The sequence below is a fragment of the Dermacentor andersoni genome, chromosome 2 (assembly GCF_023375885.2).
Source record: "Dermacentor andersoni chromosome 2, qqDerAnde1_hic_scaffold, whole genome shotgun sequence".
Lineage (NCBI taxonomy): Eukaryota > Metazoa > Arthropoda > Arachnida > Ixodida > Ixodidae > Dermacentor > Dermacentor andersoni.
This window is the reverse complement of record NC_092815.1, coordinates 30,212,654-30,227,616: the sequence shown is the minus strand read 5'-3', so window position 1 is coordinate 30,227,616 and position 14,963 is coordinate 30,212,654. Positions and strand designations below refer to the sequence as shown.

The 14,963-nt window shown below is 47.1% G+C and overlaps 1 protein-coding gene and 1 long non-coding RNA gene across 3 annotated transcripts in view; one reads left to right on the top strand and one right to left on the bottom strand.

The window, feature by feature from the left end:
* The window catches only part of LOC140216081 (uncharacterized), a 28,455-nt gene extending 27,979 nt beyond the window's left edge, over window positions 1-476 (top strand). Inside the window, exon 2 of the long non-coding RNA XR_011892727.1 lies at window positions 281-476. This is a non-coding gene — a long non-coding RNA (uncharacterized lncRNA). The remainder of the gene's footprint in view (window positions 1-280) is intronic.
* LOC126542489 (ras-specific guanine nucleotide-releasing factor 2-like) overlaps window positions 1-14,963 on the bottom strand; it is a 402,122-nt gene that overhangs the window by 45,335 nt on the left and 341,824 nt on the right. For both annotated transcript variants that reach the window (XM_072286375.1, XM_072286374.1), the window contains 5 exons: window positions 14,362-14,555; window positions 12,393-12,503; window positions 11,534-11,651; window positions 4,314-4,474; window positions 3,646-3,727 (listed from right to left, as the gene is read on the bottom strand). In XM_072286375.1, the coding sequence (XP_072142476.1) occupies window positions 3,646-3,727; window positions 4,314-4,474; window positions 11,534-11,651; window positions 12,393-12,503; window positions 14,362-14,555 (666 nt within the window). The remainder of the gene's footprint in view (window positions 1-3,645; window positions 3,728-4,313; window positions 4,475-11,533; window positions 11,652-12,392; window positions 12,504-14,361; window positions 14,556-14,963) is intronic.

Genomic DNA, 14,963 nt, shown 5'->3' with positions numbered 1-14,963 from the left:
CGCAACGAAACGGAAAATGTAGAACCGTACAAAAGGCGACATAACTGTCGCACTGTTCTAATGACAACTGATATTAAGACGCGCAGTGTACGAAGACGCTCGCGAGTGGGCTGCCTCCGGCTGTCGACCCCCCAATGTTAACGTTTATGGCAGCTCAAAGGAAAGCTTTCTAGAAATTGCTAAGCGCTACCGAGTGACAGGGTCTCTCGAGACTATCGTCGTCGGCACAGAAGTAGTGATCAAGTGACTGAAATAAAATTCTGCTCTTTCTCTTTTGCAGCCCTTGCTCTTGTTGGAGGTTTGAATGGACGTCATAATGTGCCTGTAATTTCGAAAACCACCAAAGTCAAATGCTGCACTTTAGAGCTCTTATGATCCGGTGCTACTTGTACTGTAACATGGAAGAACGTTTAGGCTTTGTGAAGATGGTATGGTACAGCTTTATTAAAAGAGGGTTGGCTCATTGGGCTATTAAAGGCTATTAAAGGTAAAATCTTTCTTTTATCGCGAGATGCTTTTGAGAAGAAATCGAAGCAAGGAGGTAAGAGGTACGCCGTTTCAGAGGGCTTTTGCACTTGCGTACTGAGAAACAATGTGATCGAAACGTCCATCGAAAAGCTTTTGCACAAGCTACTTGTTCTACTCAGTTATGAACCTGCCAGTACGGGAGAGTCTTTTGTGGAGGTTGCCAGTGAAGCATTGTATACGAACTTTATTTTAAGGATGTATTATTAAAACGTTATGCACATATCGTGAGTAGTCTTTTCAGGAGTGCTCGATTGCGCAATGCCTCTCGCGGAGACGAAATCAGATGGGCAGCCGGGTCCCGCGCATTCGCTTCTATGTGGAAATTCAGCCCTTTGAGAATAAGAGACGAGGGACTAGCAGAAGGGAGTCGCAAATCATCGCCGGAAATTTCGCAATGCGAGCGCAGTGCGGTGCGCCGTCACGACGGTTTGATGCACCTGACGAATCGGTTTTCAATGAGCACGGCTTAGGAAAGCGGAGTGAACTGGGCAATAAAGCGCTTATCGCGAGAAAGAAAGAGAGAGCAGAGTATACGTGTTCTGTATGGACGATCCATTTTCTGGTAGATTTGTGGCCGCAGCGTTTGGTTCAGACGCCGGGCAGAAAGAGAATAACGTTTTCCTCTTTACGTTTAATTTTTCTTGGCTCATTTTATTTTTGTCGTTTCGAAACCCAGAGCGATTCCTAATGCGCCTGGGAAGAAGAACATCTGTTTTCTGCGAACTCTAATGCGAGGCGGCTGCGGAAAGAAAGAGGACGGGGCCGTATAAACCTCTTGCGCTTCTTCCCATCCTCTCGGTTGCGGTGTCGTGCATTTGTTTTGCGATTTAAGAAGCCCTCTCAAACGGGCGGTGGTGGCCCGGGGCCGTCGAGCTCGCGTACAGCTCGAAGCCAGCCGTAAGCAATGATCCTTCGAAACCGCGCCTGCGAAACAACGCTTTCGCTACTTTACACATATCGCGCGGGATTCCCCGCCAAGGAAAACTTACTTCGCCGCCCTCATTCACTCTCTTGCTTCTTCCACGTTTACAGAGCGCCTGGCTCTCGTTTTCGAGGAACCGAAAATACTGTTAGCGCATGCGTTAGTGTTATTTGATGCCGCAATAAGCAGTCTTCATGCGCCGTATTTTTTTTTTGTTCAGAACAGCGCAATGTTCGGTTGTCTCGTAAAATCGCAAACTCTCTCGCGCTGAAATGAAATAAAATAAAATAAATTGAGACAGAGAGAGAGAGAGATAGAGAGAGAGAAATAAATCTACGAAATTGTTCTGTGGATTATGCTGCAGTGCAAGCGCGAAAATTGTTTTAAGTTTAGAACTAAAACGCTGTGGAACCCTTGAATGTAGCTTTATTATTATTATTATTATTATTACTACTACTACTGCTACTTCTACTACTACTACTACTACTACTACTACTACTACTACTACTACTACTACTACTACTACTACTACTACTACTACTACTATTTGTTTTGAAAACATAGATTTGACAGGAAAGAGAAAGCGAAGAGCGCTGGCAACTGCCACCGGAAGTGCCACAACGCCCCAAAAAATCGCACACACACACAAAAATTGCGTTGCTGAACGTTTGGAGGAAGATTGGTGCATTGACACGTGCTTCTGAATTGAGAGTGTGCAAAAAAAAAAAAAAAAAAAAAAAAAGAAAAATGTTGTGCATGCGCGACAAAGGCTGCTTTCTAAACAAGAACTCTCGCCTGCCGTCTACGTCTGTCCCCCTAAGCGCGCTACTCCCAGGAAGAAAGCGCGATCACGAAGGCTTTTTTGAGAACGTGGTCAATTTTCTCGCCAGGGAGAAGAAAAGTATTGTTCGTATTCAGTATAGCTGTCTTTACCACTCCCGGCACTTTCACTCTGTCTGGTTTCAGTCGTGGTAAAGACGAGAAATGGGAACGGCACCATTGCACTCGCCCGGAAAATTGGTGGACTAAAGTTTAGGTCCGAACTAGTTGGTTAATAAACGCCATTGCAGGGGACCGCGCTCAGAGAGAGAATTGTAGTCCGTGGCCGAGAGTTCTTGGTTGAAAATCAGCGGCTTCACGGAAAAACGGTAACGCCCAAATTGAGGGTGGCGCAGATATCAGATTTTTATAATTATACGTTTATGAACACACATCTGCATGTAAAAAAAGAAAACTATGCAGAACTTCTAAAAAAATGGCCCGTGACAGATAGCACAAGTCTAGTACTTAGCTTGATTACTCGAAGAGGCGGACATTAGTTGTACGAAGAATCGAAATGAGTAGTTGAATAATTACCAAGAATTCTAGTTCACATCGGAACTGATGACCTAATTGCAATATTGCGCTTGACGAATCGGAGCCGGCGAATTCGCAAGGCATATTCACTCAGAAGGAATGTTGAGGCTGGCACCCGTTGCGAGATATCCTTTTGCAATAGATGTGACGAAAGGCATCGCTGCTCCAGCTAAATATTCGCACTGCTTAAAAGTACATATTGCAAAGAAAGTAAGTTGACGAACAGTGTAAACTGCTGCAAGTTCGTGGGCGCCTATCTCAAAACTGATGCCACTTAAAAATTCGTTCCAAGTGAACGTCCCTAGACAACTAACAGGTTTTAATTCATTATTTCAGACGTGTGCGCTAATGTATTAGTTAAAGGTTAAGCAACGAAATATTGCTAGTTAGCTAAGTATTTGCTGTAATTTGTAGCTCAAAGAATGTCCGCCTGCTCGAGTAAGCGGCTTCAATTGTGTTGGCTAGCTGCCACTTTCTAAAGCTGAAAATAATTTACAAAGTCTGTTGAGAAAGAGAAAAACCTGTTGTATCTATTTAAGAGAATCTCCCCATAGTGAAGTTTGAACGTTACCGTGGTTGACATCCTGGACTGCAGTCGAATTGATTCATGGAATTGTAACTCTGGGTCTACGAGAGAGGCCGTCGGAGAGGTCTCCGGAATAACTTTGACCGCCTGGGTTTCCTTTAAGTGCACCTACAGCTAAGCACACGATTATTTATGCATATCGCTCTCATGAAACTACTGTCGCCGCGGCCAGAAACCGAAACCGTGACCTCGTGGTCAGCAGCGTAAAGCCATACTCTTGTTCACTTCAATCAGAAACAGCATCTTCACTCACCACCATCGTCCACGATGAACTGGAACTGATCGTTGGGGTCTTCGATGAGGGTGGCATCTGCCAGGGGAATTTTGCCCACGCTCTGCAATAGACGCCGCGAATGAGAAAATGAAGACGAGAAGGAGTGGTTACCAGTACTCGCTCGTTCAGAGGAACACCCAAATCGGTTTCGATAGAAAAAGACAAGGGTGTGCTAATTTTGTCAGCGAGCTGATAATAACCATTGTGAGCCTGTTTCAAGATAGGTGCAAATAATTTGCTTCCTTTAATGGAACTACCTGGAAATGAAGCTAATAATGTCTGCGCAGTGTGGGATATCGGGAAGCGGTTGAGTTGTGGCGAGGCCAGACGTTGTGCATTCGCCCGTAACAATGCGCCTGCGCGTCTAAAGTGAAGGTGTGTTTACTGGGGTGAACAATCCAGTCAAATTAACGCGCACCGGGCTTCCTTTGCAGTCGAACCATTCCGTATATTTTCCGCGATATATTCACAGAAATATGTACGTAGCTTATGTTGCTCCTCCAGAAGCAGTATGGAAAACATATGTATTTATCGTGATGAATGTGGAAACGATTTAGTAAGGGTCGAATGCACCACATTTTTGTTCACTCGCTGTGCCTTTAGTGACGCCCACTTTAACAGCATGCGCGATGTGCAGACGTGCCTACCTCGACCAGATGTAGCTTGCCGGCCGAGGTTCGGTTGCAGAGGAGCATGTGGTTAGTGAAGAGGTAGCACTGGCGCACTACTTCTTTCTCTCCTTTAAGGTTTGGGATGCGCGATCGCTGGGACTTGGCCTTGTCCGACCCCACCACGTGGATCACGTTGCCTGTGCCAGAGACCAGCGAGAGATGGCGCTACTTCTCTGCACAATGCTGCCTACGGGTACTCTTTAGAGAGCTTTTACACTTGTTCGCGGGATCATATTCTGGTTTTATTTTTTTTTACCAGTTTACTTATATAGCTAGCGTAATCACGTGCACGCGTGTATGTTACTTGAGCGATCTTACGCTGCAAAAAAAAAAGTTGTTGATTCTTTATTAATTAGTGTTGCAATTCCAACAGTCGTTTCATATTAAACCTATATTGCCCCTGAGCTCACAATTACACTTGCAAATACCAAAATTATTTTCTTATAGAGGGCTTCTCGCATCAGCACAAGAGCGTCAGAAAAAATGGAAGGAACGAGACCGATCTCTCAATGGTATGGTCTGATTGCTAATAACTGAAAGTAATTGCTGCATAATAGCATCTTAAATCATGTCTAACGCTCGAGTTTCAATGCTTCAGAAAGTTTCTCTCGCTAACTAAGCTATTCTTTACAAAAATTTATTCTATGGCTCAGATATTTTGTACTGTGCAGTGAAAGTAATTCAATGTACCGGACCTTGGCATTACATGATAGCTAGTTCTGGTTTACAGAAAGCGAACTTCTGAAAAAGAATCGTTCAGCATAACCGTTGCAAACGCCGTAATCTCAGTCCCAAGAGAAATATATATATATATATATATATATATATATATATATATATATATATATATATATATATATATATATATATATATATATATATATATATATATATATATGAGGCAGACAGGGGTGTTAACCAGTCAAAAGTCCGGTTGGCTACCCTTCTCCGGGGGAAGGGAGAAGGGGAAGAGAAAGAAGGGGGACAGAGAGAGAGGTATAGAGGCGCAAAGTAATGCTAAAGACTACGGCCTACCAGTTCAAACCTGGTAGTAGAATGAACATGTACACGCAAATGTGTGTACGAAGCGAAAAAAAAAAATATCGCGGATTATTCCAGAAACAGTGGCCGGGCATAGTCGTGCGGGAAGCATTACTGGTGTCTTCTGCGTGCGGGTGGCAGGCGATAGTGCTGCCACCTAGGCCATCTTGTTTTCTCTACGGCGCGCTTCTTATATACCCATGGCGATCTGTTGGATAGGGTCGATAGCAAATCTTGTGTTTGGAAAGAAAAAAAAAGGAGGGATTATATTTTCCATGTTCTGCTGTAGACGGCGGGGACAGAGTTGTTTGGAATTTGTCCAGGACTTTAGTATAGCCGGCGAACGCAGCAAAAGGGCCTTGCGCCAGAAAAGAAGGAACAAATGAAAGCGTCGTGGGCGGTGGGGAAGGATAACCTGAGTGCTCCGAGAGTGCAGGCGCTTCTCTGATCGGATTTCTCGCGAGGGATAAAACTGGAGCGGAGCCGCGTACGACTCCAGACTGATGGCCAACGCACGAGCGCTGTGGAAAAAGGGAGAAACAATGGCAAAATGAAGATAGCAGATGAACGAACCAATGCGGGTGTGCGCGTCTATGCGCGCGTACGCGGGAGAGAGCGAGAGAGAGAGGTAGAACAGTCGAACTCGGAGGATTTGAGGGAGCTCTAGGAATAACGACGCTCCAGATTTCTTCTTCATTTCTTGTTTGGACTCTGGGATTGTCCTTAAAGCGGCGGTTCTACTTTCGAAGGCGTGGCGAAGAGAACGCCGGGGAGCGTCGCACTTTTCAAGTTATGATGACTTGCGTTTCGCTCGCGCCGCATGTACTCGTGCCGAGCAAGCCCGATATAAATCACCTCGCTTCGGTTCTTTATTGCGGCATCGCAGAGAAAAGGTGGTCCATAAAAGTGAAGTACCCACATGGCCTTTCCTACAGCACTGAACAGAAGGATTTTGTTAGGCAATACAAGCCTGTGTTTATTCTGCGCTCAGAACGTTATTTCGCTGCGCAAATGTCTTGCGCTCTCTTTTTCTGAATTCGTGTGTCAGAGGTGTTGAAAGCGCATATCTAGCCATGTTAGAACTTGCATCGCAGAATGCGCGCGCGTTCTGCAATGTAAGCAGAAAGCACAAACAGGTCATGGGAACATCCGCTCATTCCCTAGCACAATTTTTTTTTGTTGTGTAATGTATGAGAAGTAATGTCAGCAATGAAAACTGACATTACAGAAATCTCAGTAGCTCGTTTACTAAGTTACGATGAATTTAGTGTTCTGGAGTTGCGTTTCTGTTAATATCCTCGACTCAGATTTTGCAGAGCGTTTCAAATACTCATGAGATGCTACCACTCGACGCGATTTGCGTCTCTCTATTTGGAGAATGCTGCGCGAAGTTGACGAATGTTTACACGCTCCTGTATGAACCATCTTAATAAAGGCACGTTCCTTTTATGTGCAGTTTAGTTTTCTTACATCAGAACAATTACAGGAAGTCGTTACGGCACGAAGTGTGATTTCGCTTTTGTTATTTACAGCTGAATTATATAAAGAAGAGAACACATTTTGAGAAAAATGGTGAAGGCCGAGCAACTCAGGAACATGCTAACGAGAATAAATTTATGCGCCCAGGACGTACCACATGCCAGCCTGGAGGCTGTTTTGTGTGTACCTGCTCGAAATTTGTCCACCAAAAAGCCTATTACGTAAGACCTTTCTTCTCCGCAGTAATATGCTTTGTGGCGAGAAGCCCTATTCAGTTGTTTTTCTTTCGTGCTATCGCTTTTACAGTCGGCACGTTAGAAGCGCTTATTTGTAAGTCTTATCACGAATGTCAAAATAATGGTGAGCGTGGCTATGAATAGATTAAGATGGAAACAAGAACAAAAAAAAAAAAAAAATTAAATTATGGGGTTTTACGTGCCAAAACCACTTTCTGTGTATGAGGCACGCCGTAGTGGAGGACTCCGGAAATTTCGACCACCTGGGGATCTTTAACGTGCACCTAAATCTAAGTACACGGGTGTTTTCGCATTTCGCCTCCATCGAAATGCGTCCGCCATGGCCGCGATTCGATCCCGCGACCTCGTGCTCAGCAGCCCAACACCATAGCCACTGAGCAACCACGGCGGGTGGAAACAATAACGTAGACAAACCAGGTCGCATACGCTGGCATTGAATCTGGGCGCTATCTATTCTTAGACAAGCACTCAGCCGATCGTCCCATCAGGACATAACGCATGCGTATGCGCCACTTATAGTCTGGCGCGTCCTCAGTACTCAGTGCCGCCCGCTACAGTGAGGTGAGTCACCACAATTCTTAGAAGTTTGTGCCATCGTCGAGGGTCTGGGACTGTACCCTCCGGAACTCAATCGTAGCCGACGCGTTCAGCCTATTCACCGCTAGTCGGTACACGGGAGTAGATCATGTTTATCTTGACGGTGACCACACCGGAGAAGGCATGACGCATAGCTGGTTGGGCTGAAGCTTGTTGTCTAGTCAATATCCGGTATTTAAGCCAGTATTGACTAAGAGTGTAACGATGACGACTGCACTGCACAGTAGCACAGAGACTCATGAAAGAGGCTTTATTGTGAAAAAGGTAGAGAGGTCGGTCTGAGGGACATATATCTGTATTGCTGCTCCACGCTGAAGGAAAGAGAATGCAGGAAAGGTAAAGGCGCAAGAAAGTGGAAGGGGCGCGACGAGGAAGTTTACAAAGAAACCGCACAATGACCAGTTTTGACGGCCCGTAGCCCTGTGGGCAATGCTAAAGAGAAATCGCAAAGCAAATTTTGCGTTCAACAAACCATAGCAGCGCAACACACGTATATTATGAGCTTAAGGATGTCTAACAAGGCGTATTATAAGATGGGAAACTACTTGGCATATATTAGCACGTCAGGTACGTACGCACACGTTACAAATAACCGTTGTTTCATTACAGATTCGGAGCTCCCTTGCACATTGCTCACGAACGTACACGTGCACTCGCTTCACGGTGCACTTAGATGCAGACATCTGTCGCAGGGTAATTGATTTTCAAGACTTCAGTTACGGTAACATAAAGCTGCTTCCTAGGCCATCGCTTGACTGCCATCGTGTGACATGCGCTGACACCATGTTCTATGGTGTCAGCGCATACTGCATACTGCATAAACGCAAAATGCAATTTTGCGTTTTCATCAGGGTGACGAAACGTGACGTGAAGGCGCAAATTTTATCGACTAATACATTTTTTTGCTCCTTGGCAGCTATATTGCAACGTTAGCGCTTCAAAAAGTAAGTGAGTGGTAGCGTACAGAAGCCAGTGTAATGCATTTGCAATTTCGCGAATATGTGGTAGTGGTCCATGATAGCCGCCATGTGAGCTTGCTGATTGGCTGAAGGAATATCCCGTGGGGAGCGTCACAGGAAGGGCCGTTTCGTAAAGGTCAATTTGACGTTGCGTGACGTTGCGCTGGGCCGCCATTACGGAGATTTTCCGCCATAATTTGTGGTGCGACCAGGCGGGCGAATTATGCTAATGAGCAGCCATATGCAATGGCGGCCGAGAGGAATGCGTATCGCCACATTTTACCCGTCGTTTGGCGCCATCAAAATCTTTTGTTCATAGCGCCTGCTCGTAGTACTCGCACCGCCCTCTGGTGTTCATTTGTGTTGTGAGCCATCATTTTTTAAAAGAACGCGTTTATATGAAATAATATTGGTTGAACATACCAAACATTCTGCAACTTTGTCCACTTTTAAATGTTGCGTATGAATTGTAATCAAGATTAACGCCTTTTTGCACAATCAGAAGGTATGACAACGGCGTCTTTTTAATTTATATTTATAAAGAAGGAATGTACGCAAGGCAGCGCCTTGAAGTTTCCTCACGCGGTGCGAGCAACCAGCGAAGTGAACAAGAGATGGCGGCGCCGGCGCTTGCGTCGCGCAAGCGCATACATCTGGCACGCGCAACGCTATCGGTGATATTTGGCCATTTCTCAGCCAGCAGAGTCGGGCTGAGTCACTTGCGTTTCGCGAGATAGCAATAACATGGCCTAGAACGTGCGCTCATCACCACTGGTAGGTCGCGTATGTTGTCTCAAGGTAGAAAACACTCGCGTTGGCGCCAATATACGATGGCTCATTCCGTTTCCTCCCGGGGACACGCATCCTAACTAATGAAGCAGACGACGGCTTGTACTCAGCAGACGACGGAAGCGAGAAGCGTTTTCCGTGGAATAATCATGCGCTTTGAGCTAGCCGCTTTAGTTTTACTGAGAAGGAAAATTGCTTTGCTTTATCAAGAACGTTGGGTTCAGTGCCTTCATTTCAGTTTCTTAGGCAAAATGTCAAGTTTTCGTCACGTTACGAAAGCAACACGGGGCCACCAGCGCCACTTTGTACGCGCCGCGCCTATGTCACGCCTCGAAGATAATGGCGGAATGTCCAGAATAGAGCCCGGTGTTTCAAAATGCTTGAATATCTATAAACGTAATTGTTATATTTTTGGAGCTGTTAGATCAGCACAAAAAGGAAAGAAAGAAACACTTTCCTAAATGATATATAAATCTGCTTCACTGAGAGCCGATTGTACCACTCCATAGCTGCGTAGCCAGGCGCACCAATGCAAGGTAGTCCGAGCGCGCGATAACAGGGAGGAGCTGTTCACCGTGATCGCGCCGCGTTGCGACGCGTGCGAGCCTTGTCGCACCGTTTGCGCATGCGTCGGCGCGCGGACGCGAGCTTGTGCGCATCCGCAAGCATACGTGTGGTCTGGGCTTTACACCGTCCCATTCCCACTCACCCCGCACTTCTTTATCCGAGTTTCCCGATGAATCGCAGCCAGCGCTCCTCCTGTGAAGACCGCGGCAATGCAGCGGTGAAAGGGGGACGGTTCGGAGTGCGACCTCCGTAATCGAAGAGGACGGCGCTCCGTCAGCCGGCGATGACTGGCAGCGTCGGCGAGGCCTCTCGATCTCATCGCGCACCCTCCGCTGCCAACTCGCTCGAGGGCAGCGAGATTTCTGCGCTCGGGGCCGAAGAAAGCTTACCTCCCTCCACCTCCTTCTCATCTGTGCAGCGTGCGAATGGTGCAGAGGGGGCCAGTATCTTGACACGGCGTTTAATTATGTCCGGTCGTGAGCCGAACCAGGGGACAAAAGGGTGAGGCCGAGAATCGCGGAGCCTTTTTGGCAAAAGATGTCCATTCAAGAATACTCGCCGGGACGACGCGCCGTCTGCTTTCTCTGCGGTTCGAACAATTAGGATGGCTGGTGCCGAGGAGTGCAAGCGAGGGGGGCTCATGGACCCACGATGAAGAGACGCGTGGAAGTGAAGGGTAAGGAAGATGCCAGCGCGCTTGCTGCCCGCGAGGGGGGCTTAATGAGTGCCCGGTCGGATTAATTATCCTTGCTCCAGGACATGCCCCAGAGGACGACGTCGGAGTGGCACCGCACTTTCCCCCGCACCGCGTGTTTCTGTATAGTAGACCCGGCATGAGAGTGCTGGCCGCCTGCGGCGCGCATTATGCGCGCCCAGGCGATTTCGCAGCAGCAACGGCTAGAGATTGTTCGCTCGCGTATCGATCGAAAAAAAAAAAAGCATTTTGCAGAGTTCGTGGCAAGGGCTGCGTTTCATGCGTACAGAGTGAAACGCGTTCCACGCGGCGCAGGCCTCCGGAGAGTTTTCGTATAGAGCCTGTATGTTCAATGTATGCATCAGTAAACAGCCAGTGAGACAGGCCAGTGCTTTTGAAGGGCTGGCAAGGTCGACACATGCAACAGCAGTCATCGCACGAATTAGTCTCATTCGCTCGCTCGCTCGCTCACTCACTCACTCACTCACTCACTCACTCACTCACTCACTCACTCACTCACTCACTCACTCACTCACTCACTCACTCACTCACTCACTCACTCACTCACTCACTCACTGATTGATTGATTGATTCATTCATTGTGAATGACAAAGTTTGGCATTCTGATCTTTGGCGTGAATGCGACAAAATCGAGCCCTGAGCCGACATTGTCAATATCTATGTTTGATATTAAAGAACATTCAGTGACCTTAGTCACCATCGTTCTTTACTAGTGTTATCTGTGGTTCAACACACAGGGGCAAGCGTCATTAACTTAATTAAAAAAAAAAAAAACGTTTTTCAACTGCTCACCTTGCCTGACGAACACTTGGTTGACGTCCAAGAGGATGTCACAGCCTCCTATGATCATCCTTTCTATGGCCAAGTTCTTACGGATGTTCTCTGTTTCGCTCACTTCGTCGTGCATTTGCTGAAAGAAGATCACGAAAAGCAGCCTAGATACAGAAACGCGCTGAAGGTCTGCGGCGCAATAACAGGATTGTAAAAAAGAAAGAAAAAGGCACTTTGTACGCATCATTCTACCTTATGTCGTACATATTTGCGCAATGTAGTGTCGATTCGATGAACACAATTATACGCACGACATCCCGCGCATTCTTTCCTACTTCATTACTATAGGGCTCAGGTAAAACAATCGGTGAAATGATACCGAATGGTTATGAAATCTTCGTGTATTCTACAAGAATATTGCAGTAAACTTACGGAAGATAAACGTAATTATCGGGCTACGTACGAAACGTTTCAATTAGGCTTTTAGGTGTCACGCGACTGTTACAAGGACGCAGAAAAGAGCAAGACACAGACAGCGGTGTGTGTGTCTTCTCCCTATTTTTATGTGCGTCCATGCAATAGCTGCGCTACACGGAAAAGCCTTCAAGGTAAAGTTTAACAAGCCCAAATCTCCACACTGATCGACTATACCTTTCACTATAGATGGCGTTATTATTCACCGAACAGTGCGCGAACAGTGGTCCAATCCCAGCGCGGCTCCATCCACTCAGGCGAACGTAATCGCCTCCGAGAAGTATCAAGTTAAACAGTCCGTCCCCAATCGGGGCGCAACTATTCTGGGCCGCCTCATTTGGCGGCTATGCCGGACAGATGGGGTGTACATCATTAATGGAACCCGTGGAGTGAGGGATGTACGTACGCGTGACAGTTCCTCGAGCTTGGTCCGTGCCGTCTCCAGGCTCCTGCGCTCAACGTGGTTGTGTGGTGTGTGGGCCAGCAGCTCGTGCAGCGTAATGATGTACCGAGGCACCTGCGCGTCGGTTTCGGTCATCTCGCTGGGCCTGCCGCTGTTACGAGTGCACGCCAATGACGAAAACATTGCGCGCTCGGAGCACGCATTCAGACGTAGGACGTATGCCCCAGCACAAAAGAGACCAGGGCTGACTGACGTAACGCTCGTTACGTGATGTTTTTCGGCGTGTCAAGGTAACCTTTGCGATAGTCGCGGACAGCCTGACATTCGGCCGGACAAGTAACATACGGTGACCATCCGGCCTTCAAGTAATTCCGCTGTCGCGGAAATGACGGATAAATTTTACTTGATGTAGCTGATGGTCAGTCTGAAATATATTGGCGGTCCGCCATCAAAAATGCATTGCATCGGTTAAGCACTGAGGCTCAGTACGTCCGGGCGATCGACGACAGAAAAGAGAAAAGTTTTTTTTTTGCACTGAGCAGCGTTCGCTTAGTTCTGAACGTATAACTACGAACTACTTCTCTTTATAACGACGTTTTCAGTATAGATTGTAAATTAAAAAATTTCAGCGCGCACGTACTGTTAAAATTTCTATATTATTTTTACAGTAGCAATGGTCATGGCCTAAATGCTTGTGGTAGTTCAAATGATTAATTTTGCGTGAATGATAACGGGGATATGAAGGAAACTATTTGTTGCCACGACACAAATTTCTAACAAGAAATGAACTTCAGGACTAACATGAAACAGCACGAAAGTGTTTGAAGACACCTCTATTATAAGCTGCGTCGCGTACAAACGGTTATCTCCACGCTGCTGGGACCAACTGAAACTGGATATATGACAGCAGCAGGGCATAGGAACAGTTTTCAAAATACATTATTTCTTGTGGAAGCGAAGCAACGATCTCGATGGCCTGATGGCGGGCGTTTTGATTCTGCGGCCTGGAACTGAAGTTTCGAATTCGTGTTTGACAGTTAAAGAACGTAGGTGTCGAGCCACCTCGTCACGTCCAGCACAGTCTCGGAGCCTACAATATTTACTGTGCACTTAATCAACCAGCGTAATTGTCTCATTTCTGACAGCGCATTTTTTTTCTAGCGCTAATTCAAGAAACAGCTTGACAGCATATGACATCATAGGTGCTATTTCGATATCTCTCTTGAAATCCTCCTATCGGACACTTTCTCTTTTTCAACAAGTTCAACCATAAACTGCCTCAAGATGGGTCGGTATTCCTCGTTGCTTCCCTTAGTTCGTTGAGACATCGTGGTCGGTATCGAAGGCGGTGCGTGCGCGTTCACTTATTGTCAGACGTTTAGACGCCACTTCGAGAGTCGTACGATGCGTTGCCATGTTTTTTTTTTAGTGAAGCGCGCCTACAGCGCACGTGAAGCTGCGATGCTCAGAAGAGTGAGGCGCAGTGTAACCTTCATAGTCGCTCTCATTATCTGGTGCTTTAAGGCGCAAAAAGTCATAAAGCCGAACCCGGTGCAGCCGACTGACACGGCCCGTTGACAAGTTCGGCAGCGTGAGCAAAAACTTCGAGACTCGTGGGCTAAGATTTTACAAAAGTGGAGCAACACCCTGACGACCTACAACCGTGCAGTTTCTGCTTTTGGGCTGCTTCCTCAGAACTGTATTAAACAAGAAAAAAAAGCAACAAAGGAGAAAATGAATTAAAAAAGAAGAAATGCAATTGCCAAGTTGTGAGTCCTTTATTCCTCGTCATCTCGCGGTTGCGTGCTCCATCAGGCTTCTCTTATGCGCAGAAATTGCGCAAGGCGAGATCTGTGTCAGATGTGATTGCTCTATCCACCAAGCAGAGACAACCAGCCGAAATTGTGGCCTCAGATGTGCACAACCGTAGCCCGAGTGGCATTAATGGCGCAAACGTAGTCGTTTGAAATACCTGATGCATGGGGTAAGTGAGGAATGTCTCCAGGGTCCTGCCCTGGAGGACGGTCTTCTCCTCGAGTCGCTGCAGTATGGCGGCGAACTTGTCGCGCTGCTTGCACTCGGCCAAAACCTGGAGGCTGTAGTGGTGGTTGCGGACGTACTCTTGGTAGATGGTCAGCATCGGAAGGAGCATGTCGAACAGATCTCCTGCGGGGCACGAAGTTCCGTGCCCGGGGCGTGGACGGACGGGAAGCGCCGGGAGGAACGGGGGTTTAGGAGGGAAGGGGGGCGGTGTTGGAGTGGAACGAGGAGGACGGAGCAGAAAGAGAGAAGACACGCACCAACGCGCGTACGCACACACGTCGAACGAACAGAGGGTGACAGCGCCCTTTTCAGAGCACCGGCGAGGCATGTGCCACCCGTGAATCTACAACAGCAGTACGAGCCGAGCAGCGCCTCGAGCTGGCTTCTTTCTGAAGAGCGAATGATTTGCCTTCCGCTTGTAGCTGCAGTGCGGACTTGATGCAGTGCTTCTGCATATTGATTAAAGAAATGTCCACGAGCCCTGATTGTCGTACTGATTTCATGAGAGCATCCGCAGTGTAAATTAACGAC